General features: G+C 33.8%; 1 protein-coding gene across 1 annotated transcript; it reads left to right on the top strand.

Annotated features, from left to right (window-relative positions):
• Nucleotides 1–263: 263 nt before the first annotated feature.
• On the top strand, nucleotides 264–21,015 carry LOC105256640 (thyroid receptor-interacting protein 11). The gene is made up of 14 exons (XM_011266745.3): nucleotides 264–279; nucleotides 841–1,098; nucleotides 1,796–1,875; nucleotides 2,986–3,060; nucleotides 12,647–12,805; nucleotides 12,870–12,977; nucleotides 13,650–14,061; nucleotides 14,192–16,876; nucleotides 17,058–17,161; nucleotides 17,257–17,356; nucleotides 20,158–20,239; nucleotides 20,306–20,501; nucleotides 20,633–20,728; nucleotides 20,804–21,015. Exons 2-14 carry the CDS (start codon nucleotides 996–998, stop codon nucleotides 20,963–20,965), a joined length of 4,362 nt encoding a protein of 1,453 aa, XP_011265047.1. The 5' UTR covers nucleotides 264–279; nucleotides 841–995; the 3' UTR covers nucleotides 20,966–21,015.
• Nucleotides 21,016–21,444: the final 429 nt, after the last annotated feature.

A 21,444-nucleotide genomic window follows, 5' to 3' on the forward strand; every position in this document is an offset into this window, starting at 1 on the left:
TTAACTTTTTAATCATTTTTTATCAATTTTAATCGATTGTCATATATTTAAATATCAATGGTTAGCCAAAAAAATGATTAAAAAGTCAATTTTGTCGAGCCGACTTCACGGAGGTTTGCTTACTTGTGATTGGTGGATCCGATATGCATCAAGGTGTACCTTCTCATCGCAAAAGCTTTTATCTTTTACTTAGACTCTGTCTATGTATTTTATGTTTATGGTTAAGATACTTGTGTAGCGATCGTGCAGGATAAGAGGAGAAAAAGGAGTGAAAGAAAGGTAAAAAGAGTTATAACGAGATAACTAATCAAGACATATATCATCTAAATACAATCTTTTTATCCCGCGAATAAAAATTACGTCAAATCAAGTCACTCTTTCAAAGTATCTTATCGATTCGTGATAATAAGGAAAGTTACTTTTTGAGATATCGAGCAATTAACATCGACTGATATTTTATCGATTTGTTTTATAAACAATTTAAATTGAAGGATTTTAACACGAGTAATCTCGAGCAACGATGAACGAATAATTATATTTAAAATTTATCCAAACAAATTAGCATAATTATACAATGCATACATATCGATATATAATTTTCTACTAACCGATTGATTGATTGATTTCTCTGTATATGTGCTTTATATGGCTATGTAAATTGATTTAAAAGGCGTTTTTTAAACGTGAAAAAAAAGTTTGAACAAACAAATTCACATTTCAAATATGGATGCTCTCGGAAAAAAAAACTACGCGAAATCTAGTAACTTTTGCGCCATATTGGCGACCTTTACGGAATTATATATATATTGTATTATATATATATATATATATTTTGCGTAGGTTACTACGTGGTACGTGTGGCATGTTTTTGTAATTGGTGTAGAGTTTAAGTTTGTCATCGCAATGTGTCGTATGTACGATGATCATCATCAGTGATAGTTGACTGTACGCTTGTATCGCAATTGTTGAAGCAACGTTGATCGCCGACACGTAAAATGGCCTGGTTCGGAGATAGCCTATCCAGTCTGTCTAATTTAAAGGGACAGATTACGAATTTCACGAAAGAGGTTTTATCCGATGGTATCGTCGAGGAAATAGGTACGTATGTCTGAATGTATCAAAGATCAATTTAGGATTTCAATTGATCTTAACGCGTAGCTGTCATACAGTAAAGAGGCAGGTTATGATTGTCAGATGACGTTTCTATTTTACCGATCGAAAAAAAACAGGTGTTTACCGGCGATTCGTTTTACCATGGATTCGTATTTGGAAACATACTTAACGGCAGTAATTCAAATAGTTTATACAATCGGTAAAAAATTTTATTTCCTTCTCTCTTGTTTATTAATACTTATTAATTATTATACTTATTTTTCAAATAAGCATTGTATCGAAAAAATTTAAAATTAAGAGCAAACTATTAATTCTTATTATTCGTTTATCTTTTACTTTCTTTCATAGCTATATTTAATATGTTATTGTTATAAATTTTACAATTATTTATTATCATTTTATTATTTTCATTTTTTATATTTTAAACTGTGTGAGTAAAGTCTTGTATTTTTGCAGAAAAGAATTTGTAGAAAAATTATTGTAATAATTATATAATAATAATAATTTTTTCTCATTTTATTTTTCATTTTACTTTTTATATAAGCTCAAGTTAATAATATAATCGAATTTTAGAAATACTCTTACAAATATATTAGCATATATATTATATATATTTTGTAAAATTTTATAATTATATAATATCAATTAATAATGATTGTTTTGTGGAAATATTTATTTTCAGATGAACGATCAAAAGCTTTAAATGAAGCCAACGAAAGATGCAATCAACTGCAAGATTTGCTCAATTCGAAAGATGCGGAGGTGAGTGTATTTATACATATTATAAATTTATAATTGTAATACACATACACGCGTACATGTACAGATTTTTGGTATAGGTAGTTTGCTAAAAGAGGAGGGTTACAATACGATTAGAAATTATTTCAACAGATGTTACATTCCCTAATAATCGTGAATAAGTGCAAAGCAAACACGTTCGTCTCTTATCCGTTAATATATGTCGCACAATCTGAAATCTTTTAAATTTCATTGAAAACAATGATGTAAACATTGTAAAAAAAATGTTGAAATTTTAAAAAACAGAAGAGAGAATTTTGAAAAATTAATACGTCCAGGAAATTTTTCGCTGTTAAAAAATATCGAGGTGAAACGTTTTACACACTATACTATCTATCTTTACCTATCTACCTACCTATCTATGTGACGAAACACCTTTTACCATGACGACCAGTCAAGAGGAGGAAGAAGGGGGGATGGAGGGTTTTGGAGGTACCCAGGGGTCATACGAGATAACGCATCGGGGATCGAAAAGTGGGGACTCTTATCGCAATGCAAACCTAAGATAAGAACGGCAAATGTAAACGCGCATCGTACGTCCTGTATCCACGACGGTACCGCCGGACTTCCTTCTGATTGTGCTTCCTAATATTTAAGCTGGAGATGTACGATTATTTTAAAAATCCAAATTCAGTTATCGACGATATCCTTTTTCCATCTAAAATTTCCATAAAAATTTTTTTCCATCAGCAAACAGTTTAAAACTTATATAATCATAAAATAAATATTAATACAATTTCTATCATTTGGTAGAAATATAATTTTTCTCTCGTCTTTCCTCCCTTTCTTTCGCTCTAAGAATCAAAAGTATATTATTATTCAAAATTTATAATTTTTATTTACGTATATCTTAAAGCACTCGATTTTTTTTATCTTTGATAAATTTTTATTTATTCATGCTTGTAATTTATCAGTTATATTTGCAAAAATTGTTGTTACTGTATAATATATGCGCGCATATAAGAAATGAATGGAAAGAAATCGGTCTGCATTAGATTGCTATATAGTTATATTTTGATATAATATTTTAATCTTGTTATAACTTGTGTATAAAAACCATTTATCGTATTATAGATTTCCCTCCTACGCCGACAAAATATCGAATTGCAGAGCGCCGTCATCGAGCTGAACGAAAGATCCAAAGAATCGGTGAGTCCAAAAATTCTGTGAATTAAATAATAAATAATTTGTTACAATTATCGTAGAAGAGAAAAACGCTCATTATTTGCATCAAACGTGGCTTTTCGCGAGAAAAGTGAAAATTTTTTTAGTCGAAATCATATTATATTTTCTGTAATCGTTAGTAAGATTATTGTTTATTCGAGAGTTACAAAAAATTAAGAATAATCAACAAGCAGCACGTTCAGTTTTTTTTTTTTTTTTTTTTTTTTTTTTCAAATAGATACAACAATTCCAACCGTGACGTGTATTCGCGAACGTTCGACGCATTGGTTATCACCTTTTCAAATGTAAGAACCGCTTGCGATTACGTGACCTATAAACCGCTTAACGTTGTCACGCGCCTCTTAGCCTAGAATCGTCACCTCCTCTCGGGTGCTCTCCCTTGTTAATAGTCGAGAACTTGCATATTACCGCGATAGTTTATCATTACATCAATACATTATAATAATAACGGGAGCGAGCCATTGTCTTTAAATTATCTATCACTCATTAAGCAAACGATAATATATATGTGTATGGGTGTGTGTGGCGAGTGGATGAACGTGCGTGCATGCGTGCGCGAAAGTGCACTTGTGATAACAAAAACTAGCCATTTGGCATTAGCTGGCAGATACCGATAGTAATTGTTGGAAAAAAGTCATTTTTTTGTCAGCGTTTAGATAGGGGACTTTTTGTTTCGCGTACTAATTTTATGTACTTTTATTATAGTAGGGGTATATAATTTCTTTTTATTCCATCATATACTCTTATAAAACTGGCCTAATAAAATGTCAATTTGTGACAATCGTAAAAATAGAATACTTCGATGGAGGTCTTTTGAGCTCGATGGAAGGAAACACACATATGAATACATATGAATACATATGAATATCGCATTTTAAATGAGAGAGAGAGAGATGCATATATAATGCAATTTATATAATTGCAGTAGAAAATATTTCTGAAAAATGGGATTATACGAAATGTAGACATTTCTCGTTGATCCAAATACGTTGTTTGAAATTTATTTTGTTTCAAACTTTCACGTTGTGTAGAAAATGTATATACGAACTGCGTTAGTCGAAAACGAGAGATAAGGCAACGCACTGCTCGTGTTCTTATACTTTATTACGTATCTTGGATCAACAAAGGATCGGTCTCACTTGTCGTGGAATGTGTCACAAATTTCTTCCAAGAGAGAATTCCTCACGCGACATTTCCTTCGGATAAATCAGCGGTCGTTTTTCTCCCTCAAATATTTCTCCTCTTCATCGTGTATTGTGCGTGTCATATGGATTGCATTTTGTATTACATACGTATATACAATCTTTACTGTGCGAACGCAGTTGCAACGTACCTAGTTTTCGTCGTTTGCTGTCACGTGTTTTCCCCATTATGACATATGAGGAGACTCGATACTATTAGTGTTTGTGAAAGTACGCGCAAAAAAAAAAAACAGAATTAACGAAGCCGAAAAATTCACAAGACTACCGCATATGTATTGTGCGTCGTGTACATAAAATGCGCTAAAAACGGATGAAAGATAAAAATGCGCGTGCCAGTTTTCTAATTCCTTCGAATTATACAGGCAAAAAATGTAAAGCAGACAAGGATGCAAAAAGACACGATGATGATTCATCGTGCGTTGTTACGTGTACGCAAGTGCAGCGATTTACCAGTCCTTGAGATCCAACGCAAGTAACGCAAGGAAAGTTATCTAATACGTTGCTGATCGTTTAAAGGATAAAAATTTCACGTTTTGTCTCTTGTTGCTCGGTAATGTAAAATATGTTCTCTCGACACGGCTATTATTATATGAAAATTACAAAATGAGATACCGCGCGTGAGATACTCCTCAAAAATAATATAGCATTAAAGTAAAATGCGCTCTCATCGCTCTCAATCGCGTGGTCATAAGTACAGATTGAAGATTGAACAGGCTTGCACGAAGGAGAGAGTCGAGCGTTGCAGAATATTTAATAAAAAATAAAATAAATAAACGAAAAATTCCTCCGAAATTTTTCGCAAATACGCATTGCATATAATCGGCCCGTAAATTGGTTCAATCTATCGATCTCGGTTCCTAGTCTCGTGTCACCCCACAGTTTCACTCTGTCGCCGATAACACTTTTAAGTATGATAAGAGCGGCCTCGGGTTGGGGTTGCTCAGTTTTCAGCACGATAGTGACTATGACTACTGTCTCAATCGAGTGGCTATAAATACAGGTTCAACGAGTTTGCACAAAAGTGAAGCAACGTGCCATTTGTGCGATAAAGTTCGGCATATATTAAGTTTTGTTGCTGAAACAATTGTTAAAAAGGTTGGTAATGAAGGTTTTTCTTTATTCGTTACTGCTATCTGTTAACGATTAGCCTGTTGCATTTAACATCGACGTTTATTTTTATCATTGAAACTTTGTTCCGAATAGGTTTGCGCGCTTAATTTTTTCCTGGAATGCGTCACTCCTTTTGCATCTAATTGCGATATCTAATATTTTTATAAAACATATTTATTATTGCGATGCTCTATTTTTAAAGGTTTAGAGACACGTAACTTGTAGAGAAAAGCTTCAACGTGCGAAAAGACAAACGGAACAATAACATTGTTAAAACGTCATTAGTATAACGCCGTATCTACAAAGATACAGTTACATATTACAATTATAGTAACAGTTTTCGATTGTACACCTGGATTCTTTCCGGTCGGTGAGTCTTCCTTTTTGTTCCATTTTATTTTCTGTCACAAACGGTGTTTTATAGTTTTGCATCGAGGAAAAAATCCCCAGCGATGATGCTACGAATGAAAAATTGGATAGGCATTGAAATTCAGGAACGCGCAATATGTATTCATGCTTTTTTATTATCGCGCAATCATTCATCATTTATGTCTCATTGACGATGCTTGATGCTTTCTAAATTTTTTATTGTCTCTCTCTCTACTTCGTTTCCTCAAGTATAGATGGTTGAGCGGAAAAACCACAGAGTCTCGAAGGTTTCTCGATTTTATTCCGGCGATTCCTATGGCGCTCTCTTATAATGTTTTCCCATTTCCTTCAGCTGTGCCCGCAGCAAGCGCGCTACCATACGGGCCGATAAAAATGTCCTGTCGACGCCTGCGTTAATATAACAGCACGTACGACGTGTCATACATTCATACACGGCCGTATTAAAACGAAAAAGATGGCAAAATTGTCCAATTACATTTTTACGTTTATAATAATATAATTTATTTTTTTTTATCAATAACAATATAATTTATAAAAATAACATTATTATATTTATAAATTAATAATATTAATAATATTAATCAAATTCAGAATTAACATTATTAATAATAATATAATAATTTTATTTATTAATAATAATAAAATTTATCGTGATGCTACGTGACGCTATTAAAGCTCGGTATTAAACAATTTTCGCGATAGCGGGCAACTAGCACGTATTTGCAGAAACGAAAATATATTTTCGCGAAATGTTTCGTAGCGACAAACTGCTCCGACATGAAATCTCACACACACACATATATAATATGTGCATATGCATACTATGATGATGCATCCTCGTATAGTTTTCTTACGTTTGCACCGCTCCGCGTAACCTCCACGCGTAACCTCCTCCTCCTCCTCCTCTTCCTCCTCCTTTTCCTCCTTCTCTTCTTCCTCCACCAGCTGCGTAGGATCGCTGGTAGAAGGTGGAATAGTCGAAACATACACAGTCATTCGTCGGCCAGCGCGTTCATTCGTCGCGTCACGCATCTCGCAACGTGCGAGCGCTTGGCTTGGGCGTGCGCCAACCCATCGTGTGGACCCGACCGTTTTTTTTTCCTCTCAAAAATGGTCTAGCTGCGAAAGCAGCCCTGTCCTCCGCTCGAACAATCGCTCGAAATGTCGTACGTTGGTTTTCGCGAGTTTTTCCGAGCACGGAAGCGGGGATCGAGAGGCTGTACGCGACTGCAATTTTCAATTCCAAGTAAGTTTTTCAGAATCGTTTCCGCCGCATAGAGACCGCGGATTATTTTTCAGACGGATGCTTTATCGAATCGATCATTTCACTTTTCTCATATCTTACTTACGACTGAAATGCGATAAGAAAAGTTTATCTAGCGTATTAGTTTTAAGATAACAGTTTATTAAAAAAAAAGTATTTGCGGAAGAATCCTGAAGAGAGAATTTTTTTCGTTCACCTTGTATCTGGTTGAAAAAATATGCGAGAGATTGATGTAGCATTTTATTTGATCGTGGAGAAAGAAAATGTCAAATACCAAATTTGCGGATGCGTGTCTTGGGATATATTTCGAGATTGCAATATAAAAAAAATAGCAGAGCACAATTCTTTCATCGCGCCATTTTTTCGCGCGCGAAGTGATGACCAGGCAATTTATCACGCGCACGCGTACGTTTCTATGGCTATTTCGCAAGTTTCGTATTAAATTTCCAAAATGTAGTCCTCGATAAATTCATAGTCGATTCCTTTTGCCAAACGAAATTTAAGTGGAATTGATCGATATCGATCACATATACATAATCTCGCTAAGAGTATCAATTTCCCTTAAAAATATTTTTACTCGGACGTACAAAAAATATGTTTGTTTTTACTATAATACATTTACTATAATTTGTTTTACTTGCGTTACATTTTGCGACTACAATATAAACACTGAATGAAATGCAAAAATTCGAGATTTAACATTCATTTATTATGTAATGTAATTTTTAAGTTATACAAGACTCTCGATTCCCTCGAGAAAGAAGACGTAAAAATTCAACGCGTTTTCTTTAAAAAATTATATACATTTTAAGAAAAACATATATGGAGAAGAAGCGTGGAAATTTTTCAGAGAAATTCTAGTAGCGAACGTTTACGATGAAGGCTTGTAAAACGTAAAACAGAAAGTTGAAATTAGCAGATAAAAATTTTCAAAGCGAATGCAATTGGCAACTTATTTATTTCCATTTGGCCTCACGATATAAGCTACGTTAAATTTGCGCCTATTTTGTACTGTTAAGCAACGTTTCCCGACAGAGTTATCGGTAGATAATGGACGAAGGACAGGCTTACCTATGATTACTTAACCAACGCGACGCGCGATTACCGTGCACTCGTACGACGTTGGACAGGTAATCGTATTGCAAAAAATAGAATGTTAGTTGTAAATGATAAAAGTTGGAGCGTGTACTTATCATATGTATGCACGAGTATCCAAGTTCAAAACGTTCGATTCGATTCGACGCTGACGTGTGCTCGCATATGTATGTAAATCTTTTCTTAAATAACAAGTGGAAAGGTACGAGACGTGCTTCAAGTGTCACGATCAATTTATCGATTTGCTTCAATTTTTTTCATTTTTATCTGGCAAAAATAACGTATTTGAATAAAGGAAAAAATTCCAATTCCAATCCCCACATGCGAATACGTGGTAAGTAATCGATATTTCTGAGTAATTTGTTAAAATAATGAGTCGAATTTGATTCGACAATTGAAATACATTTAGAGATGACGCGGGAAGGGAAGGGAAGCACATCGTGAATTTAATATGTTACAGATTCGGTACGTTTCGTGTAAAATATAAATGTTTCACACGTAGAAAACGTAAATTTTAAACTTGATACTAGAAAAAAATTAGACTTATTGTTAACGTTAGATTTAAATGAAATACGTACAATATAAAGATTAAAAAATGTCGCTCACGTGATAAATTACTTTTTTCTTTGTTACAATGACGATATAAAAATATACAAGTTCTTCTTTTTTTTTTCGAAAACTAATAATTAATCGATTGATATTTACATTAATAAACATGAGCATTAAAGATGCATTCCGATATAATATGGATATAGACATATTGTTGAATATCATTAATGATTCATATTGCGAATATATGTGTTGGCGATCTCGTAATATTATAAAGATTGGCCTTTTTCAAAATTTGAAGGACTCGTTTTTGCTCTCATTTCCGAGTCACGGTATGCGAATTAATATATTATCGAATTAACTAATATCTTATCTAATTAACTAATATATTATCGAATTAATTCATATATTATCGAATATGTTATTACATTGTTCAGTTTGGAGCGATCGACGGACATTCGCAGAAGGAGAATTTTGCTCTTGCGTATATGCTATAAAAAAAAAATGGAAAAATCAAGAACATATGGTATAAAAAAATATGGATACGCGAGAAGCTATAGTTATCACGTATTTCTGCTGTATCCGTTGTATGGTGATGAGCTGACGCTACATCGTCTCCGATGACGACTTCTTACCTCGAAGAACTCGCTGAGCGCCAACTTCTGAGTACCCAACACCAGAGATGGTGTGTTATTCGCGACGTTTGTTGATAAAATGTCCCCGTTGAGCTTTTCTAGCGGATGGCCGCTTCTCGTCGACTCGACGCATCCACGATTCTCGTTCCGCCGATTAATCTACGGCGATAGATTTCGAGACTCGATGGTATTCGTCGCGGGGGAGGCCCGAAAGTCGCCCGAAAGATGGTATTCATAGTCCATTCTTACATTTAAGATCATCTTACGAACTCATTCACTCAATCAAATAGCTACAATGTAGTTATTGATTGGTGGAATGAGAGCTTAAGATCTTAAATGTAAGACCGGACTACGAATACCGGCCGTAAAGTGAATGAAATATCCATGATTGCGCGCGGGAGCGTTACTTGACATACAGGATATTCGACAATGCAAGGGTCATGCGAGTCAAAGCCGGAAATAGTAAGCTGCGGTTCTCATTCGTCGAATAAAAATGTTTTCTCGCGCCAAACGACGAGAATCGTTATACGTTGGAAGCTTTTCCGGAGAGACGACTAACTCGAGAGAGTGGCAAACCTCGCGTAAAATAGACACCTCGACAATTTAATTTGACGCGCACGCAGACGCAGGGACATTTACTGTTATTTATCCAGATTATTTATCGAACCCTGAACCCCGCAGACACCGCCGGGCGATACTCGACATCGCGTGCGTGTACTCTCGACCGCGTTATTGTGTTTGTGCGCCTCGCGGCCACTCGGTTACGTCACTGGCATCGTGGACATTATTATGTTGCTACTGACGCAGGTACAATATGCCTGCCACGCTATTAGAGCAGCCTGCGTTAACCTGAAACTCCGCGTAAGCGGAGTGTGTTTCGTAACGTCGCGAGAGGCATGGAAATACTGTAAGCGATATTCCTTTATTATCAGCAAAAATGTGCGCGCGGGATGTCGAGTAGCGCGCCTGAAGTGGCTCGCCGAGAAATCAAAGTTGGCCGGATTGTTCTTTCTTGCGCGGGGATTATTTACGCTTGTCGTCTTCGAAGAAAAATGACTTTGATCGCGCGAGTACACGTGTGCAATTATCGCGTATACTTTACAAACGTCGGGTATCGTTTGTCGAATCTCAATCATCTTTCTTCCTTATAATCGAGCGAACCGGATAAATGATCTCTACCAAACGTTTTATTTATTTTTTCGAAATATACGCATTTTTTTTAACACGATGCAAAAAGGATAATCTGCGAACGCAGATGCGTCGTTGGAAGAAAGCATGTGTTTGCGCCTCGTAAGCGATTTCATTGCAGTCGTATAGAGCAACATCTGTAACGTCGAGTCGCGCAACACGAGCGTTATTAAAGAAAAATTTGTCCTCTCTTTTCCCGCAAATTAATTATTTTACTATTTTACCCTTCTTTTTATCATTAATTATTTTACCTCTATTCTTTTTATCATTAATTATTTTACCTATTCTTTTCTTTTTTCCTTATGCTTTTATATTTTGAACACTAATACAATAATTTATAACTCTGAAATATATGTATTCACGGTCGGCGCGGTTTTGATTTCACAGTCTCGTTGCTTGATTTTTCATCGCAGGATTACGATAACTCGTCCGTTTGCGATTGATAGCGACATCCTTTCCCACGCTTAATATCAGGATTGCGTTATCTGCGCACGACGCATCAACCGCGCGTAGCGTGTCGCACAATATTTGCCGTATAAATATTGAGCGTACGTAATGTTAAAAGGAGAATTTAAAAACTCCAAGATTCGAAAATAAGCTACGTTTGTTACATGGATGCGCGTGTGTAAACAATGCGTCGAAATTGCTCTTCATCCGTAGAGAATCCCATGAGATTGAAGATGACTGTTCAAATGGCGAAAAAGCACAGAGATTTCATCAAATTCTCTTTTCTTTCATCAGACGACCATTGTTGCACCTATTTTAAATAATAATAATCTACCCGTTGTATATTATTCAAACGTTTTTTCAGATTTTGCTCTTCATCTACGCACAAACGTATAGACATTTCTATGTCAATTTCATACAATATGTCAAGCTTATATCGAGTATTTTAATTGCCTATTGTTTATCGCATCGTGTAAGTCGATGAAAAACTAACGTGATATCTATATATTTCGTTTTATAAAATTGTGAGGATATACGTAAGTATTATCGGAGGTGTTACGCTATCAGCAGACTTGGACAGTCACATCTTGCCAGCGATATGCGTCGTTCTCGAGATACCGAAATGTGTAAAACGAACAAAAAGAAAAGGCCGTTACAAAGAAAAGATGGAGACTCTTGTCGTGAGACTGTATGCAAGTCAAACGACGCATTATTCCTTGACCTGACCCAACGAAACCTCCTTTCATATTCATTAGGATCGTCCCACTTCAGTCTGTCGCTTTGGACCACGGAACGCAACAATGTGTCTCCGATGCATCGCGCAAATCGATTTGTGTGGAAAATACCCAAGAGAATAGAGCTTGTATACATGACACAGAAGTTTTAAATACTTTTGATAATATTCTTAAATATTTTCGATATAACGTCAAATATGTCGACGAGAAATATGTCGGAGAGTCGCAATGTAATGTTAATTTTCTCCCAAACACATTCACATATTGATAAATTAAATTGATCGCTTGTTAAAGAAACCTAAATAATATATATTATTTTATTCGCGTCACAAATATTATTAATCTAACGTGTGTGCAAGATAAATGAAAGAATGAAAATTAGAAGAAAATTAAAAGAATGAATTTTTTTTTTTCTCAAATCATTGTCTCAAAAATCTCTCTCAAAAATCTTTCCATCTCTTTTCATTTTAATGAAAGAGGGAGAAGAATCTCTTGTTATTAATCGTTTCCTTTATATACATATATTTTATTCCGATCGGTATTCCCGTTGGACGAAATATGCCCGATAAGAATCTCGATCTTATCACGCACGGTTGAGTACAATGCTATTCCCGAGTCGCAGGGCCGTATGTATAACAGCTATGTATCCATTAGCATTTTGAAATGTATCGTTCACCTATCGAGGAAAGATTTTTGTGAAGCATCCGCGACAGAATGGGAAACGTCGGAATCCAAATGTGTTGCGTTTAACATTTGGCTATACATTTCAACGACAGATCTATCGTTTAACGTGACTAGACAAATTAGCTATTTTAAAATTTATCGGAATTGAAAGAGAGAGAGAGAGAGAGAGAGAATGTTTTTGTCGGATTGTTTAAATTTTAATTTATTATAAAGACTCGAGGGATATAAACGTGTATCTCCCTTTTGTTATAGAAGGATATAAATCACAGTGATGAAACTGAAGGCGTCTTTTGCGATCCGTCCTGCGTCGACAATCGAAATGCAAAGAATCAGAATGTACGTCAGCTACAGGAACAATTGGCTCAAGCCACCGTAAAAGTACGCGAATTAGAGCTGAAACATGTTCAAAAGGTAGTAATTATTATTAATAGAATCATCTGAGGCATTGAGGTTTGCGTAAACAATTATAATACAGGTAACCAACACATCCTTGAGAGATGATATTTCCGATGGACATCAAAAGGCTGAAGTTGTACGAGCGAGACAAGATATGATGAACCGTATAATACAAATGGAAGAGAAGGTACAAAAGGCATCAATGTATTTGAAACATTATTTTTCAATTATTAATTAGTATTAATTAAGTAGATTTAAAAAAAGAAAGCTCAAAATTCTGACGGAAAGAAATTGATTCTCATGTAAAAACGAATCATTAACAAAACATAAAATTACATTAAAGAAAGACAAAGGGATAGTCTTTTCAAGAGTTAAATGTTTCAAACAGTTTAAAAGAATGGAAATAAATAGTTTACGAGTATTACTTTTTAATTCGCGATGAGGCAAATTGCTCAGAAATTAATATATATATATATATATATATATATACACTCTTCGAAATATATATATATTTATATATATATATATATATATTTCTCTTTTATTTAAAAATAGTGATGGAATAATCTAACAAATATATATATATATATATATATATATATATATATATATATATTTGTTAGATTATTCCATCACTATTTTTAAATAAAAGAAAAAAGTTGTTTGCTTTAATTTTTTCTCTGGAAATTAATTCTTTATTAAATGATATCTCATGTTACTTTGAATAATATTACATAATGTTTTTAATTTATGGAAACTAGAGAAAAACTTGCGCAAGAGCAAATCATTTTCTTTAGAGAAAATCAGATTATATTCTTTATTACATATTATTTATTATCGATATTTTACATTTTCTTAGACTCGAGAAGCAGAACGTAATGCTAAGCATATCCAATTGGACGAGATCAGTCTTATCAATGACTTTCGTTCAGTAATGTCAAAATTAAACTCACGTGAAAAGTTTGACTTGGTTAGTGGAGCATTGAAAGCTTTACAAATCGAGAGCGAAATGCGCGAAAAGAAAAATCATGAAAAATCCAACGAGCAACTCGAGAAAGTCGAGAATGGCATCGAATATAACACTTTAACTTTGAAACATCATTTAGACAATATAAGCTTGCAACAAAATAAGCCCAGTGATACGTCTCAAGAACTTTTGATCAATAAGCGAGAGGTAATATTACAACAAAGAATAGAAGAACTCGAGAATGAAAATAAAGATCTTTTGGACGCTATGAACAAATTGGACGAAGAGCATACGCAATCGATTGGTAAGTAACAGTAATAGCCATTATATTATGTGCTATCCTCAGCTACAATCAGCGTTTTTATTTTTGATCGATTGTCAATTTTGTTACAATTTTAAAAAGCCACAATAATAAGAAATTTTAATTTGCACAGAAAAACTATTGTCACTCAGAGAAGAAACTAATAAAAAGCATCGTTCTCTACAAAGTGCATATGAGCAGCTTTCCATAGATTACAACAAATCTCAAAAAAGAATAATTGAATTTCGTAACAACGATTTGAAACTCGAAACAAGTCATCAATCTATCCAAACGGATAATTTAGATAATTTAGACAAACACATTCAAACAACGGTTCCTTTTCAAAGAGATGATGTAGTGTCGGAAACAAGCGTTCTCGAGGATATTACTCGGAAAATTAAGATGATTTTAAAAAGCTATACCGTAACCACTGAACCGGGAGAAACCATCTTTGAGGCCATCGCGAAACAATACGTTGATACTAAATGGAAATTGGACGTTTTGGAAAGGAAAGTAACCGAGATTACCAGAGATTTAAAGGAAACTAAGGAAACGAAAGATGTGTTGCAAATAGAATGCGAAGAATTGCAGTGTCATATTGATTCGTTATTGTTGGAAAATCAAGTTTTAAAATCGAGTTTACCATCTATTCCTGAAGAAAGCGAAGAACGAGTAGTCTCCTTAGAAATGGAAGTTGAATCTTTACAGGAAGAAATGAAACGACTTTCGATTGAAAACGAAACGATACGAGAAACAAATACAACTTTAACGCTCGCGGCACAAGATAACGGAAAGTTTTCGACAAATCACAACCGTTTGCAAAAAGATGTAAATCACAAAATAAGTGATTCTTTCGTAAAGGAAGATGAAGAATTTTCAGCATGTTTAGAAAAGAATAACAATTCAAATGAGGATGTGATATCGAGCGAACAAATAAAACTCGATTGTGAAAATGTAACGCGAGAATTAAAGTTGTCCCCGATAACCGAGACAAAATTGTTGGACAATAATCTTGTATCGTTGCAAGATCGAGATAAATTGGCAAATGAAGATAAACAAGATTTGTTACAGGAAAATATGCAATTACATTGCACGACTTTGCAAAAATGTGACCTACAAGAAGAAAATGATTACCAATTGCACGACTTACAGAAACGGCTTGACATGGCTAATCGCGAGAAATTTGATTTAGAGAATGATATCTCACGCAAGGAAAAAGAATTGGATGCAATGCAGATTCAAATGGACATGAAGCAATCTCAAATAACAAAATTAAATCAGGATAATGATAGATTAATTAAAGAAAATATGTCTTTGTCGGAGCAACTAACTGCTACGCACGATGAATCATTGGACAAGATAGAATTGTTAAATACGGAAATGTCGTTGCTTCAACAAGAACATAAAGATTTGAAACAGGAGACATTGATTTACAAGGAAGAATTGAATCGGACAAAGGATAAATTGTACGAGGCGCAACAACATTATGCAAAATTGGAAAATGAATATTATTATAATATAAATGTCTTAAAAGTGCAGTTGAATGAAGTTGAATTAGAAAAGACAAAAATTCAAACACAAGCGATAACAATGGAAGAGCTTGAAAATGAATTGAGTTTGAAGCAATCGTTTATAGAAAAGTTGAATTTTCTACGAAACAGATGTAAGCTATTAGAAGAAGAAATAAAAGTTGTTCGTACTAAAGAAATGCAATTGTTGGAATCTCGCGAAGATACATTGGAGATATCTTTGCCAAACATAGATGGAGTCAATAACAGCAGACTGGAGGAAGAACTTTCAACCGTTGAGGATAATTTAGTTGAAAAAGAAAACGTGAAAGCGGAAATGCAAGATTTGTCGAGAGATACATGGAACAATAACGAACAACAGACATTTGCTGCGTCGATTATCGATGAAAATGATATCAACAAATACATGATGAATGAAATTACTGAATTACGCAATAAATTACAAATTTCCATCGAGAATAGTAAAGAATCGGCAGAGATGGCTAAACAGACCATCGAGGGCCTCTCTCATCTTATTCGAAAAAAAGATCAGGAGATAAGCATTTTACAAGGTGAGATGGATCGCGCGAACACTATTGTCACAGAAACTTCCAACGAACTTGTCGTAATTAAAAACCAAAAGAATGAATTGGAACAAATTGTTTCTACGAAACACAATGAAAGTTTACAATATCAGAATGAAATTGACAAGTTGATTCAACGTGTAAATGAACAAACGGCTCAAATCCAAAGATTAATTTCCGAGCAAACAGCGAATGAAATACAAAAAGAAGAGGAGGCAAATCTGAAGGAACGGCAAAAAGAGCATATTCATCAAATTGACCAACAAAGCGAGCAAAGCGCCGAAATTGTGACTCTGAATAAAAAATGCGACGCATTAGAAATTGCTTTGATGCAAGAACAGTCCAACAATAGAATTCTGCAAAACCAGCTTACCGAAAGCCAAAACAGGGAAGCTAGCTCTGTTAAAGAATTAGAAAGACTGAGGACGCATTTGGTCGAAATGGAATCGAATTATACGGAAGAAGCTCTAATCGCTGAAAACAGTCGTCAAGAGTTGGAGACTAGATTATTGCAGGCTGAAGAGAAAGTAAAGAGTAGTTCAACTGCTTTCACCTCGGCAAATATTCGGGCAAATCAGCAAATAGAAACGTTGCAGCAACAAATTGCTCTAATTTCTCAACAAAGAGACCATATACAGGCAAAATTATCTGCCACAGAAGACAATATTCTACTGCAGTCTGCCTCTTTGACAAATTTGCAAATAGTTTTGGAACAGTTTCAACAAGGTGAGAGCTTTCTAATTTCATACTTTATTATTACAATATTATTGTATATACTATTATAACTTGTAAAACAACTGTGCATGTTTTGTAAAAGATGCTTCACAAATATTCATCATAATAATTATATTTAGAGATTTTAATTCGTATATATATGATAATGATGGAACGCGTCGAAACGTTTCAGATAAAGAACGCGATATTGAAGCAGCTACAGAAAAAATTCGATCTCAGCTCAATGAAGCATATAAGAAACAAGATAAACTCTTAAATGAAATTTCGATACTTAAGGTTTGTCCTTATACTATTTTATATTTATATTTGTACGACAGTTTCACTAAATTTTTCTCTTCTTCTCTAAAACTGTTGCACGTATATGTTTGCAGCAACAATTATTGGAGGCTAAAGAATGCTTGCAGGCTGCCTCAAGACTAAGCGAACAGCTTGAGAAGAAGGATGAACAAATCGAGCGACTCGACGAAGAAGGTAACCATTTCCAAAAATTACATATAGTATTGCCTGCATTTTGTTTCTGGTTTATGGCATGATTAGTGTTTTTAAATTAAATCGCATCCTTTTATTCGCATACAAAACTTGAATCAAGTTTTTCCTTTCATTGTGATATAAGGAAAGATTGACCATGTTTTCACTTTATTTTCATATTTATGCTTTTATTTCAATCCATTGCAATTAAATGATAAAATATGAGAAATGGAAATGACATTGGAATATAAAATTACCTAAAAATCTGATGATTGTTAATATCATCATGATGAACAATTAATTATGCAAATGTGTATAAAGTTTATAGAATATGTACAACTATCTCTTTTAATTATATAATTACACATTTTTTCATGGAAATGTACCGTATGCGAGAATATTATGGATCGTAATGTTGTAAATATATGCGATAAATTTTTATCAAGTTTATACGTAGAGAAAAATTTTCCATATTTTACATTTTTTATTAATAATATAATGATAATGATGTAATAAAGTTTTGCAATTGTAATAAAGTTTAGCAATTGCTGCAACAATAACTCGGTAATGTTTAAACATGCGCACTATTCAAATCTATTACTAAATTTTCGCCCCGCAAAATTAATTCCGAATCAAATGTACCAATCATATATTTATACGTATATACATATCTTGTATATGGCTTTTTTGTAAATAACATGAAGCACATACGCAATAATTTACAAAAATGTGTAAGATTTAGAATTAAAGGATATTATTACATAATCGTTTGCACATACATACACATACATACACATATGTAATTAAAACTTATACTATATGCGTGCATTGCCGAAACACAAAACAATTTCTATAAAATTATCAATGTGTGCGCGTTCTGTGACTAATCTGCGAAAGCAAACACGTATATAATCCGGTGATGTAGTCAAATATCAGCTGGTAATTCTGGGATTGTAACAATAGCCCAGGATTCTTGCTGGTATCTGGCTACGAACTGGATCATCGCCTTTGCATACTCACAAATCACATGATTGATTCATGCAATTTGCCACTGGTGCTGGTTTCTGCACTTTACTACATTCTGCGAGTTTTTGTTTCTCTCCTTTGGTGATTCTAACTTGAAAAATATACTCAGGATCTTTTTTTTTCAAACCATCATTAATACTGCACTTTTTCTTTTTATATTATATATGTGTAAGAATGATCAAGATGAATTATCCTCATCGCCTGTTTTTCGATTCAATCAGTCATCGTTTCATTGTATATTACGATTAACTAATTATCAATTTTCAATTGTGTGCGAATGATTACATCTATACACGTATATACAATATATAGTATTAGTGAATTTATCTTGCACATATAGTAGGTATTATTTTTTTGATTGATTAAGTTTTCGAGATTGCGAGATGGGAGCATACCGTAACGATTCCCCGCAATAATATGACTTTTCCATTATACATGTATTGGAATGCATGCACGAGAGACCTAACGGTGACGTATCAAGACGCAAAATGTCAACAATTATTTATTTTGAAAACTGTCTCTAGCTCTCATAACTAGCTGTATTAATAATACATACTTAACATTCGATACACCAGAATTGCGCTAAACAATCGTAATCATGTACTAATTATAAAGATACTGCATTGTATTTCAAAACAATTGCCATTGCTTCCACTTCTGATTTCTTTGCGCTCAACTGGTGTTTTCTCAGTAAAAAAATATCAAGTTTTTCTAAAAATATCAAAATGATGATTGAGATTGGAAATAGAAGAATTGACAATAGGCAATTGAGATGTAAATGAAACATTTTGACACATTAAAATATTAGAGTGTTATATATTAAATATGAATAATATATACATAATAACGTACGTTTGGTAGCGATAACGTGGGTAATCTCATGCGGTAACTGTGAGCGTGTAAATACAAAAAGCTCATATTACCTCGTGGGGTTTCCCACTCGTTACCATGATTCGTCAAAATTACAAATTTTTCGATCAGTCAAAAATTACTTTTGCATATATCAATCGGAATAATCGGTTATTTTTGTTCGGCCATGATAGTTTAGTTTATAGCATGTCATTGTAGTCTTGTATAAATATGCTTTAGTATACAATATATAATTTGTAAATTTTGAAATTTTTTTGATATATACAGAGAAAGAGAGAGAGAGAGAGAGAAAATGGCTATATATAAAACGTTGCGTGTGTGTGCATATTGTCTTGGAAATACTTTGTTAGAATTTGAACGTACTCTCCTACGTAATTGCTCCATCCGATTGGAGTACAAATCATTACTAAAACGCTTCTTTAATTCTAGTGGCATGCGCGCGACTTTAATTTCGTAGAACGGCATGATAAACGAAGAATGCAGCATGAGCAATTAAGGCGCAGGCGAGAGTATTGCATCAGGTACTGGTGTGATATCGAGGCAACCAGTACTTGTGTTATACTTACGCTCGTGTCTGTTCAAACTACCAATTCATCAACGATGGATCGCGCATGGTGTACATAGAAATCACATAAATTTTGCATAAATAATATTTTGAGTAAGCATCGTACACAAACACACGCACACACATACACACATTTATGAATATTAATCGTAATCCATATAAAAATGAAAAATAATGAAAGAGTAGTCTTCTACATGTACATGCGAATTGATTTAGTAAATTCTTATTTTTTTTTTTCATTTTATTTTAGATTCAAATTTGATTGATTTCGTTTAAAAAAAGCGCACGAATGAATAAAAAAAAAAATGTGAATTAATGTCGACAATACTATATTCATTTCTAGTTACGCGGTTGACGACATCGCTAAATTTTGCCGAGCAAAGAGTAAAAGAGGCAGTGGAGCACGACGAGGAGAAAATCGACAAGTGAGTAAATATAATTTATTTCTAAATAAATGAACGAGATAATTCTTCTTGGATAATTTTTTACAGGATTCTTATTAAAAATCTCTTCTTGGGTTATTTATCTTCAACTACATCGGACAAGTCTGCGATACTCAGAGTCTTTGCCAATGTTTTAAATTTCACAGACTCGGAAAAAGATAAAGCTGGTTTAAACAGTGGAACAGGGACACAAAGCAGTCGGTTCTTGCGCTCTTATGACAAAAGTGGCAGTGTACCTTTAAAGGTATTATACAGATTAATTTATTAACATTTATTAATTTAGATTAAATCATCATTGAAACATTAAAAGTTTTGCTTGCATTCGTAACAATTGGACAATTGCAATTACATCACGATATATTACATATTTTGCAGTATCAGGAAGCGTCTTTATCGGCAGCTTTTGTGAGATTTTTAGAGAGTGAATCTAAACCGAAGCCTCAGCTACCACCTTTGCCGATTGTGAATTCAGTGAGTAACAATTTGTTGCGAGGAGAGGTTCCCCATTGAAAAATATTATTCTCATTATTCTCGTTACAATTACAGTCTTCATCGGCATCAGGAAATAAACAACAAGCTCCATCATCATCATCATCATCGGCACAATCTACGTTATTATTGTCTAACGTTGCTCTTCCAACATTTCCAGACTTTATTCCGGCCAGAAATACAGGATCTATTTTGAAGGAGGTATTAAAGGACAGTTGATATTAAACGCATTATATATTTAAAAAATTGTACAAATAATATTAGAAATTATAATATATTCGATTGCATTTTATACCAATATTGTACTGCCTGATTGCATCCCACTCGAATCACTTTTTGCGCATTATCCGAATCAATTATATTGATATTTTTTTCTTTAAATAACCAGTTGCATGGTCAATACATACATATACATATACATAAATTACATACATATATATATTGTATATTTTGTGTATGTATATCTGGATAGATAAAGAGGGGTATTCTTGTTCATTTAAACTAGAGTTTTAACGTATCATGTAAAGTTACAATGAACAAAAAAAAGTATATTATACCATTACTCTCTTTTTGGAAAGAATAGCAAAATAACAAGATTCTCTATTTATAACGCAATGACATAACATCGTACTACAAGTAATAAATACAAAGTAAGGTTTCATTATACAACTAACGCGCGTACTGGGGATATAAATACA

Source organism: Camponotus floridanus, unplaced genomic scaffold, assembly GCF_003227725.1.
Source record: "Camponotus floridanus strain SB8 unplaced genomic scaffold, Cflo_v7.5 scaffold24, whole genome shotgun sequence".
Classification (NCBI taxonomy): domain Eukaryota; kingdom Metazoa; phylum Arthropoda; class Insecta; order Hymenoptera; family Formicidae; genus Camponotus; species Camponotus floridanus.

Bases quoted from the DNA above. Each gene is read 5' to 3' on its own strand.
- LOC105256640 (XM_011266745.3), top strand. From the start codon at position 996: ATGGCCTGGTTCGGAGATAGCCTATCCAGTCTGTCTAATTTAAAGGGA. The intron at 3,061-12,646 runs GTGAGTCCAAAA...CTTTTGTTATAG, and splicing joins ACGAAAGATCCAAAGAATCG to AAGGATATAAATCACAGTGA. The intron at 17,162-17,256 runs GTTTGTCCTTAT...ATATGTTTGCAG, and splicing joins ATGAAATTTCGATACTTAAG to CAACAATTATTGGAGGCTAA.